Source organism: Phalangium opilio, unplaced genomic scaffold (assembly GCF_054372755.1).
Source record: "Phalangium opilio isolate 3A_F unplaced genomic scaffold, DU_Popi_V2 ptg000013l_1, whole genome shotgun sequence".
NCBI classification, from domain to species: domain Eukaryota; kingdom Metazoa; phylum Arthropoda; class Arachnida; order Opiliones; family Phalangiidae; genus Phalangium; species Phalangium opilio.
Genome location: NW_028324148.1, coordinates 9,754,466 through 9,773,655, shown reverse-complemented (window position 1 = coordinate 9,773,655; position 19,190 = coordinate 9,754,466). Strand labels below are relative to the sequence as shown.

Below are 19,190 nucleotides of genomic sequence, written 5' to 3'. Positions count from 1 at the left end.
CTTAATTCTTTACTTTAATTTACTCAAAATTTTAGTCATTCATAGATTTGTATTTATAATGTTTGTTTAATTTAAGTTTAAGTTTTATTTGTCGTTTTTTGTGTATCTGTCCCGGTAACCACACTTTACAGGCCTGGGCCTTCTGTGGTTGCCTGTAACGTCTGTTACAAAATAAAGTATTATTATTATTATAATTATTATTACTGGTATTCTAAACTACCCGATGAGTACTAACTTGCGTCTGTTAACCAATAAGCGCGACTTTTTAGTAGATTTTTATAGATATTGCATACAATTTCCAGAGTTAAAGGCCTTCCAAAATCAGGTTCGAGTATTTATCGAGCCTTGGTTTGATACTCGAAACTTTTTCGAGTCTCAGAAAATCTCTTATCGAGTATCGAGTCGAGTACTCGCACAGCACTAGGTGGGGGTAGGGAGGGCGTGTTAGTTTCGTATGTACAGTATTCATGTTTTCTAACTCGTCAAGGTAATATTCGTGATGGCCTGACGGTTGGGGTACATTAAGGTCTTACCACGCCTATCTAAGGTCTTTTCGTCTAACAAACCTCCACACACAAACCACAAACATAAACACTCACAGACCATAATCGTAAAAGCCACTATGTCTTTCACACTCGTAGAGAGAAAAATATGTGACATCTAGATATACAGGGTGTTTTTGAAAAGTCTGGCCAAATTTAGGTAGCGTGTTCTTAGAGTCACTCCGAGTGAAAACCCCAAAGAACCATGTACCTAAAACATTTTCTAGAGCTGTAACTAATCAATACCATGTGATGTATAAGGCGAAGCTTTCTTGCATTTATCAATAATGCTTTTTTCTCATCTTTATTTAAAAAAATTACTTTAAAATGACTTTCAAAACGTATACACTTAAGACAATTCACTAACTCGAACTATACTTCGAGTAAATACAACTCATCTCAAACAAAAGAAAAATATTTATTATTTTTTAAATGACAGAATCAAAACACCAGTTGAAAAACAGATTTTTTCAAAAAAAATATTTACCCATATAAACTCGTAGAATTATTTAGATCCTAGGGGAAGAGATAGTCTGATGTCACGCAGCCCCCCTCTGGTTGGCATTTTTGCGCGTAGAATGCTGTTTCCAATCATTAGGGGGAATGAAACTCCAGTAAGAGATAGAAGGGTGTAACGTTTCAGAGTCAGAACTGTTAGCTCCCTATACTGTAGAGTTAGAAACAGTCACATATTTTTGTGACAGACATTTCACTAAATACATGAATTTTTTGTGACAAACATTTCACTAAATACATGAAGTTATTTGTGACAAACATTTCACTAAGTGACTAAATACATGAAGTTTTTTGTAACAAACATTTCACAAAGTGACTAAATACATGAAGTTATTTGTGACAAACATTTCACTAAGTGACTAAATACATGAAGTTTTTTGTAACAAACATTTCACTAAGTGACTAAATACATGAAGTTTTTGGTGACAAACATTTCACTAATTGACTAAATACACGAAGTTTTTTGCGACAAACATTTCACTAAATACATGAAATTCTTTGTGACAAACCTTTTACATGAAGTTTTTGTGACAAACGTTTCACTAAATACGTGAAGTTTTTTGTGACAAACATTTCACTAAATACATGAAGTTTTTAAAAAATTCTTAAATATTCTGGTACAGCTCACTTTTTTCCCATTTTTATTTCGTTGCCAGTTTCATTAAACCTAATCATTTCAATTTCATCTTTGGCTTCTGGTTCAGTTTTAGATTCATCAATAGAAGAAGGCCCTGATGTTAATTCTCCATATCCTTGGGCCCCTTTACCCATTTTTAGATATCCCATATCGTTTTCCTGCTTCTCTAATAATGTCGATTCAAAGCAATTCTCAACTTGGCTCATTTTAACATACTCAGTTTCCAACTGCATATACGCCTGGTGAATAAAAGCAAAAACAATAAATACTCGTTATAGATCAAGTAAATCATTTGCCAGCTAATTCTTAACAAATATAAGTTAAAAATTGCTAATAATTGGAGCTCGGCATTTTCTATCCATTATCCTAAAATTGGTTGGATAACCGATTATTTATAAACAAAGTTGTGGATTATAATACGATTTATCATGCAAGTTTTGTGGATAATTATCGAGTATGGATAAAGATAAAATAACGTGGATAATGGATAGATAATGCCGAGCTCTACTCATAATCATATTACTTAAATTTTGCTAGTAAATCGTATTACTTATATTTTGCTAAAAATTCATATTAGGTTACTTAGACGTAGAAATAATGAACCCACATAACCCGAGAACGTTAAAAAAACAGAAAAGATCTTTTTCGAATGTCAGAGGTAAATTAGAGGTGTGTTTGACCACCTAGACGTAACATCTTTTTTTGTGGATCCAATTACATTAGATATGACTTTAAATGAAAGGACTTTGACGGTACGTGACACCAGAAGGGGATAGTAAAAGTAGGATGACACTCTGTATCCTCTTAATACTTTAGTTATGTAACATGATTCTTTTTTATTCTCTCTCCGGCTCATCAAACTTCAGATGGGCATCGCACCGTGGATTGAATTCTATAACTGTTTGGTAAAAAATCCTCAGCTATCAACCCACAAACCTCGTCTTGACATGGGACAAAAATCCACAAGCGTGCCTTGGCAAACAGTTTAGCGCTAATAGAGCAATGATGAGGGAACTATTTATCGCTTATGTTATTTGGTTTACCAATCTTGCTTCCAATGTTCTGATGTTGGGAAGAATCATGTTACAATTATCCCGCTTTGTGGTACACTTCTGTCGAAGAGAAGTATTATGTACTTCAGGAAGTTCAGGTGATACCAAATTTCCTTTTTTGTAAAATTCCTGCCCAAAACTCGGAATTAAAATATAAGCACAACATCACAAGAACTAAGTATAAGCGTTTCCGAGACTGAGGGCAACTACATGCGTTTGGTTTAAAGCACTATTAGCTATTAATGGTATTAAATTAATTACGTCGTGATGGGTCACTTGAATTATATCTCCAAATAGGTTTTCTAGTTTTTCAAAGGTCGGTCTGTCTTCTGGGGCTTGGGCCCAACATTGCAACATTATGTTGTATCTGAAATTAACCGGAATATTATAATCTACATACTCTATATTAAGTGAAAATTGGCATCAGAAAGTAAATGAATCTCACATGTTTTTTGGAGCGTACTGTGGTTTTTCCATTCTGTAGCCACTTTGCAACTTGTTTAGAAAAAATTCGTCGATATTCATGCCCGGATATGGATCTCCTCCCAATGAGAACAATTCCCATATGAAGATACCATAAGACCAACTGATGAATAAAGTAAGAATCCAACATTTTGAAATGTTAGAAATCAAAATTTGAATCCGTACAGCTAATATTAATCACTGTGTGGCCATTAATTTGAATAAATAAATTAAATACTAATGCATTATGGATTGTCAAACTATGTCAATAGACTGGCCACCAAATATGCGGTACATCCGCGGATGTGAGGTGGCTCTAAATGGAGTTGTATGATCTAGGTCAGGGATAAGGGAGGTGAGATGGATTGGAAATGATGATGGGCGACCTGCGTCACTGTATCTCTCCCAGTGTACTTCGCGCACGCCCCCACCGTTCGGTAGGCGATTGCTAAGTGCTGCCGCGTAGCGCCATTTTATTTGTATGAGAACTAGCTTCTATTCTGGTACGACCCTACCTAACCGCTGAGGATGGTGGGAGGACTTCGGTGCCGTAGGTGGGGGTACAGAGGCAACTCTATTGGTATGGGGGTTTCCACCCCATTCCTCTCTCCTTCAAGTCTAGGTCATGTGGGGAAATGAACTAACACTCTTTGGAGAATCCTGAGTGGTAAGTTTAAAATTTTGCCCATGCGCAAAGAGAACAAATACGAATTTCCCTCTCCTCTCACTCACAAAGTGGGGATGGGAGGGCTATAAATCATATTTTTCTCTCCTCAGCGGGCGGTAAGAGATACTGAGATGGCCTTGTGGAAGGTAAGAGATTGGAATCCGTGCTGGGTTAGTATTTATACATATCAATGGTGTATTGTATAACTCAAAATATCTGTTTGAATACTGAGCCAATTTAATATACTAGACTAATCTTAAAGCAGGACAAATTTAACGAACTTAGTAATGGTCATCATGGCTGAAACGTTTCATATGAAATAATGAAGAAACGCGCAACGGATGGAGGCTAGTTCCAGACGTTAAGGTTTGAATTTAAATTAATCCCTCATATTCGTAGAAAGTTATAAAGATAAACATACACGTCACTTTGAACAGTGAATATCTTTTTCTCGAGCGATTCCAGGGCAATCCATTTGATAGGCAGCGGACCCTGAAGTGTTAAATTATGAATTTTTTACAAGAATGAAATATATTCGTTATATTACTGTAATAATAACAGAAATTTACATTTCCTTGTAGTTTATAATAATTATTCTGGTAGACATCCTTCGCCAGACCAAAATCGCATATCTTGACAATGTTATTTCCTGATAAAAGTACATTTCTCGCCGCTAAATCACGGTGCAATATCTGAAATCATCGTTTAGTTTATTCTCTATTTTATTAATTAACATAGAGTTAAGGAACCGTAGGCATGGTTGTATAGTGATGAACACGAAACATTTATAAAATAATCTATGTAAATCTCCTGACTGAATGATAATCAAAGCTCAGTCAAAAGCACTTCGCCTAAGAAAGTGCAATTGCCAGAAACGATACACATTAAGAAGTGTTTATTGAATCCGTGACCATCTTTAAAAATGGTTGGTAGATATGAGAAAACTTTTCTAACTGATTAAGGTCCGTACGCTTAAAGCAAATGTCGGCTATTGCGGCTCCCCTATCATGCTGGCTAATCTTTTACAAACTAATTTTACCTTGCCAAAGGTAGGAACCAATCAGAACTCGTTCATGAGGGCGGAGCAAAGCTTAACGGGCCAGTCAACTCCACCCCTCGACTATGGGAGCATCAAGTGGCATTTCCTTAAACTAAACCACAGCCGAGACTTGCTTTAAAACGATTTCAATAATTAGTCTGGAGGATAGCTGAAATAATCGTGCACTTTTTCAAGAAAGCATGAAACTTGGTATAAAGTTAGTTTGAAGTATATTAAGTCAATTAAAGATTGGAGGCATTCCGTATCTCTGTTGTGACAGCCGTGACAAGCCGTCAAAGCGGCCGTGAAATTGTAAACTCACCTAACATCATTTTAGGTAGCACCCCTCGAGATACACAGCCTTCGAGCTATAGAGAAAATGTAGGGGTCGTGTATAAAGCAAAAATCTTTCGGATTCGTAGGAGCTCAGTAAGGAATGAAAGAAATTTTCAATAGAAAATCAAACTACGCGCTACAAAATGAAAAAAATTACTTAATTTTTAACTGCTATTATTGAACATTTTAAAATAACAATTTGGCAACATAATTAAAGGCATAATTTCGTATAAGCACAACTCCAAGTATCACCTGTTACTATTATTAATAAAAATATTTAACCATAAATATTATTAGAGTTGTAAACATTTTTTTAATCATTCATGTGTAAATGTGTATGTGTAAATGTGTATGGTTTAAATGTATTCCAATGATTTTCATAGCAGTAAACACAATAGGAAAAAAGTTACTTCCAATAAAATAAACCCTCCTTACACATGAAAGCCAACCGCTCTCTTAGAATTATTGAACATTTTAAAGTAACAGTTTCGCACCATAATTAGTCATAATTTCGCACCATAATTAGAGTCATAATTTCGCAACATAATTAGAGTAATTAATTTCGCAACATAATTAGAGTCATAATTTCGCAACATAATTAGAGTCATAATTTCGCAACATAATTAGAGTCATAATTTCGCAACATAATTAGAGTCATAATTTCGCAACATAATTAGAGTCATAATTTCGCAACATAATTAGAGTCATAATTTCGCAACATAATTAGAGTGATAATTTCGCAACATAATTAGAGTGATAATTTCGTAACATAATTAGAGTCATAATTTCGCAACATAATTAGAGTCATAATTTCGCAACATAATTAGAGTCATAATTTCGCAACATAATTAGAGTCATAATTTCGCAACATAATTAGAGTCATAATTTCGCAACATAATTAGAGTCATAATTTCGCAACATAATTAGAGTCATAATTTCGCAACATAATTAGAGTCATAATTTCGCAACATGATTAGAGTCATAATTTTGCAACATAATTAGAGTTTTTAATCATTCATGTGTAAAATCCTCTATGGTTTAAATGTATTCCAAAATTTATAAACAAATTATGTTTAAAGATAGAGAAGTCTATGGCTCTTTAAATAATTAGCGCTTCACAACTCTAGGCACCCTCCACATTTACAAAGCGCAGTGCACGGTAGATTCGCTTTCTGATATTTACAATTACCTCGACAGCCTTTGACGCAACCGCACTTAATTATTTCTCTGCACACATCACCTGCTGGCGGCAAGGCCATCCAACAAACAAGGTTCATACTCAAATAACCCATTTTGGCTTTATATTTTGTTCCATCCGACAGGTACCTGCCCCCAAATATGGCCCGCTTGGTAAGTCAGTTTTTAAGTGGTATTTTTTACATAAGAAGCAAATTTCCTAGTTTATCTTGGTTTCTTCGTTTCCTTTTAAATTTAGAGAATCGTCTTTCACTAACACGAACCTGTTCATAATTAAGCCGAAGTATAATTTAACTTGGATTTAACTACCGTAAGCGATCTTTATGACGGGAACTAAAATATAATTTTATAAAAGAAAAATTCCGGTAACTTAACGTGAACCACGCTCTGCACTAAACAACTATGATATGAAGTCCTAATATTTTTTGTCATGCAAAAGATCACTAAAACCCAGTAAATAACCCAAAAAACCAGAAAAAATTCCATTCTATCACCACAATACCAAAATTTGCCATGAATTTTCAGATCTTTACAACTTAACAAGCATAAATTAGCAGTATTGGGATACCGAATTTCTGAATGCCTGTATCATAAAAATATTTTTCAGTCTTTAAAATGTGAAGAATAATTAAAATATTCTCAAATTATTACTTAAAATGTTGACAGTTGTTTATTCTTAAATGTTGCGAAATTGTTACTTTAAAATGTTCAATAATTCTAAGAGAGCGGTAGCTCTCTTAGATAAGACTTCATATTGGCTTTCATGTATAAGGAGGGTTTCTTTTATTGGACGTAACTTTTTTCCTATTGTGTTTACTGCTATGAAAATGGAATTCATTTAAACCATAGAGGGTTTTACATATGAATGATTAAAAAAAAGTTGTTTACAACTCTAATAATATTTATGGTTAACTATTTTTATTAATAATAGTAACAGGTGTTACTTGGAGTTGTGCTTATACGAAATTATGCCTTTAATTATGTTGCCAAATTGTTATTTTAAAATGTTCAATAATAGCAGTTAAGAATTAAGTAATTTTTTCATTTTGTAGCGCGTGGTTTGATTTTCTATTGAAAATTTCTTTCATTCCTTACTGAGCTCCTACGAATCGGAGAGATTTTTGCTTTATACACGACCCCTACATTTTCTCTATAGCTCGAAGGCTGCGTATCTCGAGGGGTGCTACCTAAAATGATGTTAGGTGAGTTTACAATTTCACGGCCGCTTTGACGGCTTGTCACGGCTGTCACAACAGAGATACGGAATGCCTCCAATCTTTAATTGACTTAATATACTTCAAACTAACTTTATACCAAGTTTCATGCTTTCTTGAAAAAGTGCATGATTTTATTAAAAATCGACAGTTATCCTCCAGACTAAATAACGATGGATGGGTGACTCTATTCGTCCCTTCGCTGCTTATAATCTATATGAAAGTTTATCACAATGCAGCAATTCCTTAAAAATTTACTGTTCCGTTAATTAGTTTAAACAATATGTTCAATTCAGATGGAAAGTGTCATTTCATAAGCATTATCTTGTTTCTATAGCGCTCCATATTATCAGAAAAAAATAATGAAATTACCTTTTTTGATGCAAGGAAGTTCATGCCTCTTGCAACTTGATAACTATAACTTAACAGATCAGTTGACGATAAGGGTTTCATTTCAACATAGATATATGGATTTGCCGAGCTTATAAGTCTGTAATTTAATTTTTAATAATATAAGTTTAATTTTCATGGACAGAAGACGACAACTGGATCCCTCTTTGAATCGAACCTAACCTAATCTAAACTGAACCCAGCCTTAACCTAACCCTAATCCAAATCCAACCCGAACTTAACACACGGTGTTAGCTAAGGGGAACAGGTTTCCGTTTAAACCCAGTTTTTTATAGACAGGACATTAGTATTACCCGCCATCACTGTCAGTGTTTTCATTTTGAACTTCCTGACTTGTCGTATCCTCTTCTTTGTTCATTTTAAGATCAATTAAACCGGTTTCCGGATTTATCAGGTTAACAAATTTATTTTTTGCTTCAATTAAGAAATTTCGAAGATTTCCGAAACGACAATATTCCACTATAATCATTAATTCACCTAAAATAAAATGGTTTTTTATACATTTGGATCGTAAGCTACAGAATACGTTTACCATTTACGATATTTTTCGTTACGGCACCCATTAGATTGGCTATATTTAAATGTGGTCCCAAATGCATTAGTATTTTCAGTTCCGAAATCAGAAGTTTCATTTGAGAAATAGTTGCTTGATCTGATAAAAGAATTACTAAATGAGCCCCCGAAGGATGTATAGGGAACAGCCAGAGAGGTGTGGCATAAGATGGCTCCTCCCCTTTCTACCAGAATGGCGGAAAAGTTCACAGAGTGAAAGGCTAGTGGGAAAAGGCTCATGATTGGCTAAGTGAGGGTCTGACGTTTAGTAGGGGAGATTTTCACCCCTTTGCCCACTCCCTATTAGGAAGTGATATTTTTTCGCCAATATGCCAGTGTCGTTAAATGCGTAATACATACCTTTCGTGGTTTTAACAGCTACTATATCAGTTTCATCACCGGCTATGCCAATTGCTTCCGCCTTCACAACTTTCCCAAATGCACCTTCCCCCAAAATCTCACCAAATTTTAATCTTTTCTCGTTAAATTCCCATTTTTTATCATAAGGAAGGTATTCAACTTGTTCGTCTAAGGGACGGTTTGGATCGACTTTATCCAATTGATTCAAGTTATTTAGCTCTTCAAATAGAGCCTTCAATTCCGCTTTTCCGGCCTAAAATTTAGTATTCCTTAGTTTCAGTTAATTATCTTAACTGGAAAATGCTATAATACTTTCCCACCGCACGATGTTCAGTTGATCACGTTTAAGATCAAGCGCACTTTATAACATAAAGAAAACACAATGTTAAATATCATAATAAAGAACGTAGTGTCGACCAAGTGCGTCTGATCATAAGTATAGGGAAACCTACAACTCAAAGAAGTACATTCACTACTTTTTTGGCAAAACCTATTTAGTTCATGTTCAATCATTAACCAGATCAGAACAGAGACTTGCGTGACTTTAATGCTAAGGTGGTCTGAGATACACATATCCTGACTATAGACGGTAAGGATATTTCATATTCTGAAAAGTGTACACGATCATACTCGAACTTCTGAGACTTTGAACCTAGACTTGTCAAAGTTAAATCTGCTAACTTAAAGGAATAGACAAGCCTACTTTTTTTCTCCTTGATATATTTATAAGTAGCGTAAGTGCAAAGATCCGGGTTTTACTTTTTAATTACGATTCCAGCTTTTCAATTAAATACCATTAATTAACTAATATGGGCGCCGCCAATGACCCCTGTAATGAAGCTTCTTTGTATGTTGTGTGACGTGTTAGTCCAAACGATGATTGGCTCATACACTCCGCCAGTAAGATAGCTCGTTTTAAACGTAGTCTGCTGCTAGAAACGTTCCCTTCAGTTTCGTTTTCTGGATCGTCTCACTCTTTTTAAAGTTATATTATTGGCCAACAGAGGGTGAGCAAGAGCCAATAAGATTTTAGACTAGGAAATTGGCGAAATTTTTGAAAATACAGAAAGGCACCTCACAGTATGGCCGAACGCGAAGGGGCCAGTGTATTACGTTACACGCTCATATCTTCCTTAATATTGTGGATAAATATATGGTTCCAATAGGGGATTGTAAAAAAGAAAGAGGTCATGTGAAAGTGTTTTCAGTACTGCCAGATAACTTTCAAAAGAAGGCTGGACATATTTAAAACGTCCTACTACACCCCCTCCCCCGCCCATAATCTTTTTTTTTTGGCGGGACAAGGCCTAACTGAAAACTTTATTTTGTGGATATGGATTTGTGCGCTGCAGATAATTAAACGTTTTAATTTAAAACTGAACTTACTGAAGGTGAGTTTTTCTTTTACTACGTGCATTATGAAGTACGTTTGCATTACATTGATGTTCATTTTTTATAAATAAAAGATCCAATTATAAGAAGGCTAAAGTAGTAAAGTTGCAAAGAGACTTTGATTTCCCTTTTCATACACTCTCTTCTCTCCAAGGGAGTTCAAGCAAGGTTTAAGGTAACACTCATTTTGAAAACAAAAATTTGCACACAAATAATTTTAATTTTTACTATAGAATGTCTAAAAGAGCTGGTGGACGTAGATGCTGCGTTCCGGGTTGCTTTTCTTCTACATATAAAAACCCGAATGTTACTTTTTCCCCCTTTCCCCGGGATGACGCTCTTCGTAGAGAATGGGTTAGTATAATATTAACCAACACAGAAGCTGTTGCAAATACTGCTTCCGGGAAAAGACCATGGAGCACGCCTGTAAGAAGAATTTGGGGTCAAAACATCAGTCTGTATGTGGTCGTCATTTCAACCAGAATGGACGGAAAACGTACGGGGACAAGATGCCAAAATATTTTTACCACAATGATGAGAGTTCTCACAAATATGACCTAGTACCAGAAAGATTCATTAACGTTTCAAACTATGTTGAAATCTCACCACCAAACATAGAAACAAATGTGTGTTCATTAGTTAATCTAAGCCTTCCCGGAGAAATTGCTACTGGTGGTCAAAGATCTACGATAACAGAGTCGACTGAAGACCACAATTATAGCCTTAATCAAGACTATGGGGAGCTAAGAAGAAAAATTATAAAGCAGCAAGGGACAATCTATACGTTGGAGTCAATGTTTGATAAAATGGCTAGTCTCACGCATGAGAACTTTGTCCTGAAAGAGCAAAAAACCTGTTCTGAAAAACAAATCCATCAACTAATTGAAGAATCCAAAACATTTAAATTGCTGAATATGGAACTATTAAAAGCAAATGAAGATGTGGAAAAATTATCTACTGAAAATAGAAGTTTAAAACTTGAAATTGAAACATTAAAAGAACAGGTTAATATTAAAAAAACAAACTTTTCTCTGCGTAACATCAAGAGTTCCTCTATGCTTCAGTTTTACACAGGCTTTCAATCCATGGAAGATTTTAACGATTTGTACGAATATTTAGAACCAGATCTGCCAAATCTAAATTATTATTATAATGGAGGTTACGAGCGTAAAACACAAAGAAAAGATGAGAATAACAGAGGAAGACCAATGTCCTTAGATTTTAAAGAACAGCTATTTTTGGTGCTATGCCGTCTCAAAGTCGGCCTTTTTGAAGAAGATTTGGCGTATCGCTTTGAAATTTCTGTTAAGACTGTATCAAACTTGTGTATTACCTGGTTCGATTTTTTGGACAAAAGACTATCAAGGCTTAAAATATGGCCTTCTAGAAAAATGGTTAACGAGGACATGCCTGATGCTTTTAAAACAATGTACCCTTCAACCCGTTGTATAATAGATTGTACGGAGCTATTTATTCAAACACCGAACGATTATACTAAACAAAGCGACACCTGGTCGTCATACAAGAGTCATAACACAGCGAAAGGCCTCATTGGAATTTGTCCTAATGGTTTTGTTTCATTTGTTTCTAAACTATCGCCAGGAAGAATGTCTGATATTGAGATAACTGCGCAAAGTGGAATTGTTCAGTTGCTAGAGCCAGGGGACTCTGTAATGGCTGACCGAGGTTTCACCATTGGAGATTTATTAAAAGATAAAAATGTAGGGCTGAACATCCCACCATTTCTAGGCAAAAAGAAACAACTCTCTTTAGAGGAAGAAAGGAGAACTAGAGATATAGCTAGCATTCGTATTCATGTTGAACGCGTCATTAGAAGTGTAAAAAAATACCATCTCCTTAACACGCTTTTTCCAAATAGTATGAACGCTCAACTTGAAAAGGTTTGGAGAATATGTTCATACTTGCATAATTTTTGTAATGAACCGCTAGTCGAAGTCGAAAATAGTGAACTTTAATCAAAGAGATTTACAGTACTGACAGTACTCTTTCCTTATTTAAAGGAACAATAAAATATCACTTTTTGCTTCTACAATATCACTTTTTTAGAAAAGGTATTACATGACTAGCGTAAAAATTTGTTAATTTTGGCAACATATCATTTTTAAAAAAATCCTCATTAAATTCTATTCTTTCTAAGAATGGTTTGTCATCACCACAATCGACGATTAAATCGCACCATGGAAGGCCACTAATACCCATTTGGCCCTGTATCTGGAAGTAGTGATTATGTTTCCTATCACACGTTAAAGAATCGTTTTCATCTAGTTTTAAAAATTTTGCAGTTGCTTCCTTTCTTTCTACGGCTTCCTTGATAGAAATGTTTCCAAATTTACATTTTGAGAGTGTTTTTATTTCTAATAGTCCATATTGACCGATTGTTTTATCTAATACCAATCTGTCGGGGGAAGCTCCTAACATTGGCAAAGATGGGTTCACGCAAAACCCGACAGAAAATGTTTCTACATTTCCTCGTAACACTTGGTATTTTTCAGTAGCGGCTTTCTCGTTATTGAGTCCTTCTTGGGCGTATTTATTTCTGGATAAATCGGTACCTGTGGTAATACTTTTTAAAAAGCTTTCAGTTGCCTCTTTCTTCCGTTTGCAAACGGCTCCAAATTTGGAAGCAGTAATCCTTTCTAGTCGCTCTGCTTTCCACATCTCACAATTAGACTGGTCTTTTGTTTTGCATTCCAACGATTGTGCTGCATCTAGTGTAATTTTAAGAACGGAGGAAGTTTTAGCTGTAGCATCGTCAATATTGCGCAGGGAATTTTCATTGCACTGTCGAATGTCGAAAATCTGAACTGGCAACGGTATTCTTCTGGCCAAATCCATTTGTACATCTACAATCGGTACTTCTTTATCTCCTACGACCGTAACTGCTGTTTCCGGCATAAAGTTATTTTCTTCTTGTATTCGACTCAAGAATTTGCGTTTAGGAACCTTATTAAACCTGTTACAAAGCTTCTCTATTCTACATTTCATGTTCTCATTATCATGATCTTTACCATGATCCCGGAGAGAATTGAATAGCTTTAACTTATCATTTGTTTTCTTTAGAGATTCGCTGGATTTACCAGGTACGTGCCGCACGAAATTTAGATTTTCAAACTTTTTGGTAAGTGAGGCACCCTTGGCATTGGGAACACCCCACACTCTCTTCTTTTCTGTACATGCTTGATCGTCCGGAATAAATTTTAGTCCTTCACGATGGCAATCTAATAGATGCCAGAGGAGAGCAGACACATGGATACAAACACCTCCTTTTCCAGCTTTGCAATTACATTTTCCTCTCTCCACCATTCCAGTAGATCCGCTGAGTGTAGTAGCGACATCATATTTTGCAGCCAAGGTGAAGGAGGCTTGTACTTTACTTTTGATAAATAGTGTATAATCCTGGTTGATGGCCAAGTCAACTTCTTTTAAACCAATACTGAGCTGTACATTTAATACCTTGCCTGCTTTATACATGCGGTATCCGTTTTGAAAATGTTTCTTTGCTTTATTGCGATTGAAATGTTTCTCAATACATCCTTCATCGAATTTCTTTGGGAAAAACTTTAATTGTTTTGTCCAGTTTCCCTTTGGCAGAACCAAGTTTTCTTTTTCTTCAATACTAAACCATAATATAATAAACTTTTTAATTAATCAGTCATAGCAGAAGGGGATAATAGAAGAAGGATGACACTCTGTATCCTCTTAATGCTTTAGTTATGTAACGTCATTCTTCCCAGGCTCACCCTTTTAGTTTGCTTTCCCGCTTATCAAACTCCAGATGGGCATCGCACCGTAAGGTGAATTCTATAATTGTTTGGCACTAAATCCCCTGCAATCATCCCACAAACCTCGTCTTGACGTGGGACAAAAATGCGCAAGCACGTCGTACCAAATATTTAAGCACTAATAGAGTAATGATGAGGGAACTATTTATCGTGTATGTGATTCGGTTTAGTAACCTTGCTCCAAATGATCCGATGTTGGGAAGAGTGACGTTACACTTACCCCGCTTTGTGGTACACTTCTCTCGAAGAGAAGTATTATATACTTCTGGTCATAGTAAATTTAATAATAAATAGTAATTACTTACCTTGAATCCATAACGATATTTTTAATCCAGCCTTGGTTCTTAAAGTTGACCTAAAGGAGCGTCTGCTCAAAAGTTCAAAGCAGCTGCACCACGTGACGAAACACTTTTTAGTGCCTTCCCCCCTATTTGTTTCCCCTCCTAATCTTTTTTACAATCCCCTATTTTAAATATCAATACTTTTATATGATCTTTCCAATAAAAATTAAAAAATTCTAGGGTGAACCATTTCTTTAAGGGATCCAGAGAGTCCGCTGCCTCTGGTGATTAGGTCGCGTAAAACCTAAATCTAGCTTAGCTTGTCAAAGTTATTAGTTATTCTCTACATCATCGTTCTACGTGTTCACAAGTATTATAACATTTTCCTTTAAAAGGTCTCATAATTTGTCCACGAATTACCCTTTTTTGTTGAAATGTTCGTAAGCAGCATATAAGAACTACAACCAAGATAGCCAAACCAACAGCCAGGGCGACCGCCCATACAATAGTTCCCTTAGCTACTTGTTCTTCAAAGTAGACGGTGAATGACCTTCTTACAGATCCCAATCTATTGGTCACTTCGCAACGATATTGACCCCAGACTTCATTCTTCTTCAACACCTTAATGCGAAGGAATTGCCCGTTTCCGAAGATTTCCACGGTGGAATTACTCGTAACATTTATTTCTTTCTCGTCCTTAAACCACTTTGTTACTGGCACTGGTAAGCCAATGGATGAGCAGTTGAGAACGGGTTGACTAAATTGGTTGCTGATTTTGATATTTTGCTTGTATCTTTCAGACGTAAATTGCGGCTTGAAGGCAGACACAGCGATTGTAATATTATTTCGTTTCACTTCCCTACTGTCGAACATCTTGGCAGTGCATATTAAAGTTTCATTGAAATTCTTCGTGATGTTGTAAAATGTAATGCTCGAACTTAACGAGTACTTCGTGGAGCCTTGAAGCATTTCTAAAATTACGTAGCCTTTTAGTACAGGTTGATTACATTTAACCACGGGTATCAGAAATAAATGTAAAATATTCAGACATGGCATCTATGTAACATTATATCCATCGCAGTTGCATGTTTATCTAATTTAATTGGTAATGTATGTATATATGGGCCCTGGACGGAAAGGCGAGTCCAACCAACTTCAAAGTACCGTTAAACGTCGCATCGTAAAACCAATTTAAAAGAAAAATATCCCCAAAAGAAAGGCCACTTAGCTTTCACGGCCCTCAAATAGTCTGGTACAGTGTGAGTAGCTTGATTCCGTTTCACCACACTAAGTACCTCAATTCTCTTAAACGAATACAGATTACACTTTGAACTATTGATGTGTTCTCCATGTGCCCTCTCTCAACACTAACCGCCCCGGCGACGAAAGAAGCTCGTTAACCAGTCAACAAAGGAAAGATAGTTCTAGGCTGGTAAGTCTTTTTATAGCAGTAAAACATTATGAATATGTTAAGTGGCACCCTTTTTTGTTCTAACCACTAAATCTAGTTAGGTTTAATGGCGCTAATAAAGCAAAACTAAAACCTCTTTATCTATTACTTACTGCGAAACCCGTGGATAATAATACAGTACATTTATTTCAAATACCTTTTCTTTTACGTTGCGATTCTTATAGTATTACCAACGCTATCAGCATCGAGATGTGTCGAAGAAGGTGAAAATGTGATGTTAGAATAGTGAAATATATTAGCCCTGCATTCTATGGTAATATTATCTCCTTCAACAGCATTCGTTTTCAGAGGTACGATTCCAAAACCAGCTTCGATATCTGAAAAGTAAAGTACCTTATAACAGATACAGAAATTTATTGTTTCACACTATACAGTGTGGAAGAGATCAGAGCAACACCTACCTTTGTGGAAAACCCCCAAAACCCCTGACGGACTACTTCACTGCAGTACATTTTCGAGCTCGTATACAGGGTGTGACATGTGTCATTGTATGCAAATGAGAACGTGCAACAAGTATCATAGTGAATATCGTTTAATGATACGCACTTTGAAACGTTAAAGACCTACGATTAAGCTTAGGAACTAAGGCATCACACTACAAATTAAAGGACTGTTTGGTAAACCCATCAGCGTAAATGTTCGATGTGCCTACCGTCGTGGTGTAGGCACTCTTCAAGACGATTTCCATGCCTTGTATTACGTTTTCTAGCATTTGAGGAGGTATTCGTTCAATTGCGCTTTGAATTCTGGCCTTCAAGTCGTCTACATTTAAAGGTTCTGTTGCAAACACCTTCCCCTTAACATATCCCCATAAGAAGAAATCAAGTGGGGTTAGGTCAGGGGATCTTGCTGGCCACGGAATTGGTCCACCTCTACCGATCCAACGGTTTGGAAAGTGCTCAGTTAGCCATTGGCGAACATTGACCGCCCAATGTGGTGGCGCACCATCCTGCTGGAACCACAGGTTCCGCATCACTGCTAATGGTAATGCGTCTATCGCATCACTAAACTCGTGGCGCAGGAAGTGCAAATACCTGTCACCAGTAATGTTGTCCTCGAAGAAGAAAGGTCCGATGATTCTGTTCCCCAGAATGCCACACCAAACATTTATCTTCCATCGAATTTGATGGTAATGTTGCCGTAACCAGTATGGATTTCGTTGGGTCCAGTAATGTAAGTTATGTCGGTTTACCGTACCATCCCTGTGAAATGTCGCCTCATCAGAAAACAGAACCTTTCTTAAGAACAATGGATCGGCTTCAATTAGCTCGCGCATGGTAAGACAGAAGTCTTGACGTCTTAGGTAGTCATCGTCCGTTAAGACTTGATGGAGGTGGATATGATAGGGCCGGTAGTGATGCCGATGTAAAATGGCAAGACCGGTTGAATGGCTTAGACCAACCTCTTCTCCGACCGCTCTACTACTAGTATGAGGATTGGCTTCAAAACGCGCTAGAATGTCGACTTCCCTATCATGATTACCAATTATACGGTCTCTTCTACGTTGACGGTCTTGCACGACGAAACTCCCGAAATCTCGTAGGTTGTCTCTAATGTTCGTGAAGGTTCTTCGAACCGGCCTTCGTCGGTTTGGGAAGCGTTCGGCATAAAGCAATGCCGCTTGTTGAACGTTACAGCGACATTCACCCAAAATAAACGTCATGTCCAATTTTTCTCGGTTGGAGTAGGCTGCCATTCGTCTACGACACAGGACTTACAACGTTTATACGAACTAAGCTGCTAGTAACGACGAGTACGTTTGATTGAATAATGTGCCGAATTCTCAGTGCCGCGGAAATTTCAGACCTTCGTAACCTCGTATGGATTCCTTATCTAAGTAGGCCAAAGCCACGAGTTTAGTGATGCGATAGACGCATTACCATTAGCAGTGATGCGTTACCTGTGGTTCCAGCAGGATGGTGCGTCACCACATTGGGCGGTCAATGTTCGCCAATGGCTAACTGAGCACTTTAAAAAACTGTTGGATCGGTAGAGGTGGACCAATTCCGTGGCCAGCAAGATCCCCTGACCTAACCCCACTTGATTTCTTCTTATGGGGATATGTTAAGGGGAAGGTGTTTGCAACAGAACCTCTAAATGTAGACGACTTGACGGCCAGAATTCGAAGCGCAATTGAACGAATCACTCCTCAAATGCTAGAAAACGTAATACAAGGCATGGACAATCGTCTTGAAGAGTGCCTACACCACGACGGTAGGCACATCGAACATTTACGCTGATGGGTTTACCAAACAGCCCTTTAATTTGTAGTGTGATGCCTTAGTTCCTAAGCTTAATCGTAGGTCTTTAACGTTTCAAAGTGCGTATCATTAAACGATATTCACTATGATACTTGTTGCACGTTCTCATTTGTATACAATGACACATGTCACACCCTGTGTACGAGCTCAAAAATGTACTGCATTGAAGTAGTCCGTCAGGGGTTTTGGGGGTTTTCCACAAAGGTAGGTGTTGCTCTGATCTCTTCCACACTGTATAGCTAAGTTGTCCGGGGCGTGGCGCCGGTGTTTCAAGTGACTAGAAAAAGGAATTGCATACAAAGAAACAAACCATTTTCTCAAAAATCTTTACGATAGAAGAAAAGAAGTTCTAGGAGATAATAAGAATACCACATTAAGTGATAATTTAATATTTTTAAGCTAAAATTATTGGTTTTTGTATACCCAGGCCCTCAATGTCACTTTATCTATCTTTTTGGTAACTCGTGCAACAATGCTCAACTGATAAGCTGCAAATTTTAGTTTCGTGCAGCCAAAACCAAAGCCTACTGTGGACCTCGATCGAATTTTGAGAGATCTTTAAATAACTGATCTGAAGGTTTGAAATCTTGCACTGCAAAAAGAATAGCGACTAAAGATGTGAGTTGAGGATATAAGTATGACCCTTCGCAATTCCCATTGCTGTAAAGCTACATTTCTTTAAAAAGGCTTGTTCCCTGTTATAGATTCTGGCATTTTGCACGAAACCGGGAATGGTCAACATCCGAACAACTCAAGAACCGTATTTACATATATTTGTTCTGCCTCAACAAGAGGTGGCTGAGAAATATTTGACCCTAAAAAGTTGGTTGGCGGAAAACATTCACTGACGTATTTCAATGAGTGTCATATTTGTTGTTGCTATTTTACTTATGATAATTTTGATTAGGCTGAATTATTTTTTTCTAAATATAAAGCATTATCAACCCGTATGATATTCCTCGTTCTACATGGCACCACAGTATATCTGCCCAGCTGT

The 19,190-nt window shown here is 36.7% G+C and overlaps 2 protein-coding genes and 1 long non-coding RNA gene across 3 annotated transcripts; 2 read left to right on the top strand and 1 right to left on the bottom strand.

Annotated features, from left to right (window-relative positions):
* Window positions 1-1,318: 1,318 nt before the first annotated feature.
* LOC149708929 (vascular endothelial growth factor receptor 1-like) lies at window positions 1,319-10,265 on the bottom strand. The gene is made up of 10 exons (XM_089863885.1): window positions 10,245-10,265; window positions 8,986-9,238; window positions 8,606-8,725; window positions 8,367-8,550; window positions 8,035-8,152; window positions 4,446-4,568; window positions 4,298-4,368; window positions 3,193-3,333; window positions 3,009-3,114; window positions 1,319-1,934 (listed from the first exon to the last, which is right to left on the bottom strand). The coding sequence occupies exons 1-10, from the start codon at window positions 10,263-10,265 to the stop codon at window positions 1,683-1,685; spliced, it is 1,389 nt and encodes a 462-aa protein (XP_089720011.1). The 3' UTR covers window positions 1,319-1,682.
* Window positions 10,266-10,298: 33 nt separating this feature from the next.
* On the top strand, window positions 10,299-10,748 carry LOC149708928 (uncharacterized). Its single transcript, XR_016380036.1, has 3 exons — window positions 10,299-10,376; window positions 10,452-10,552; window positions 10,611-10,748. It is a non-coding gene; the product is annotated as an uncharacterized LOC149708928 (long non-coding RNA).
* Window positions 10,749-10,790: 42 nt separating this feature from the next.
* Window positions 10,791-12,353, top strand: LOC149708927 (uncharacterized). Its single transcript, XM_089863884.1, has one exon. It carries the CDS (start codon window positions 10,791-10,793, stop codon window positions 12,351-12,353), a length of 1,563 nt encoding a protein of 520 aa, XP_089720010.1.
* Window positions 12,354-19,190: the final 6,837 nt, after the last annotated feature.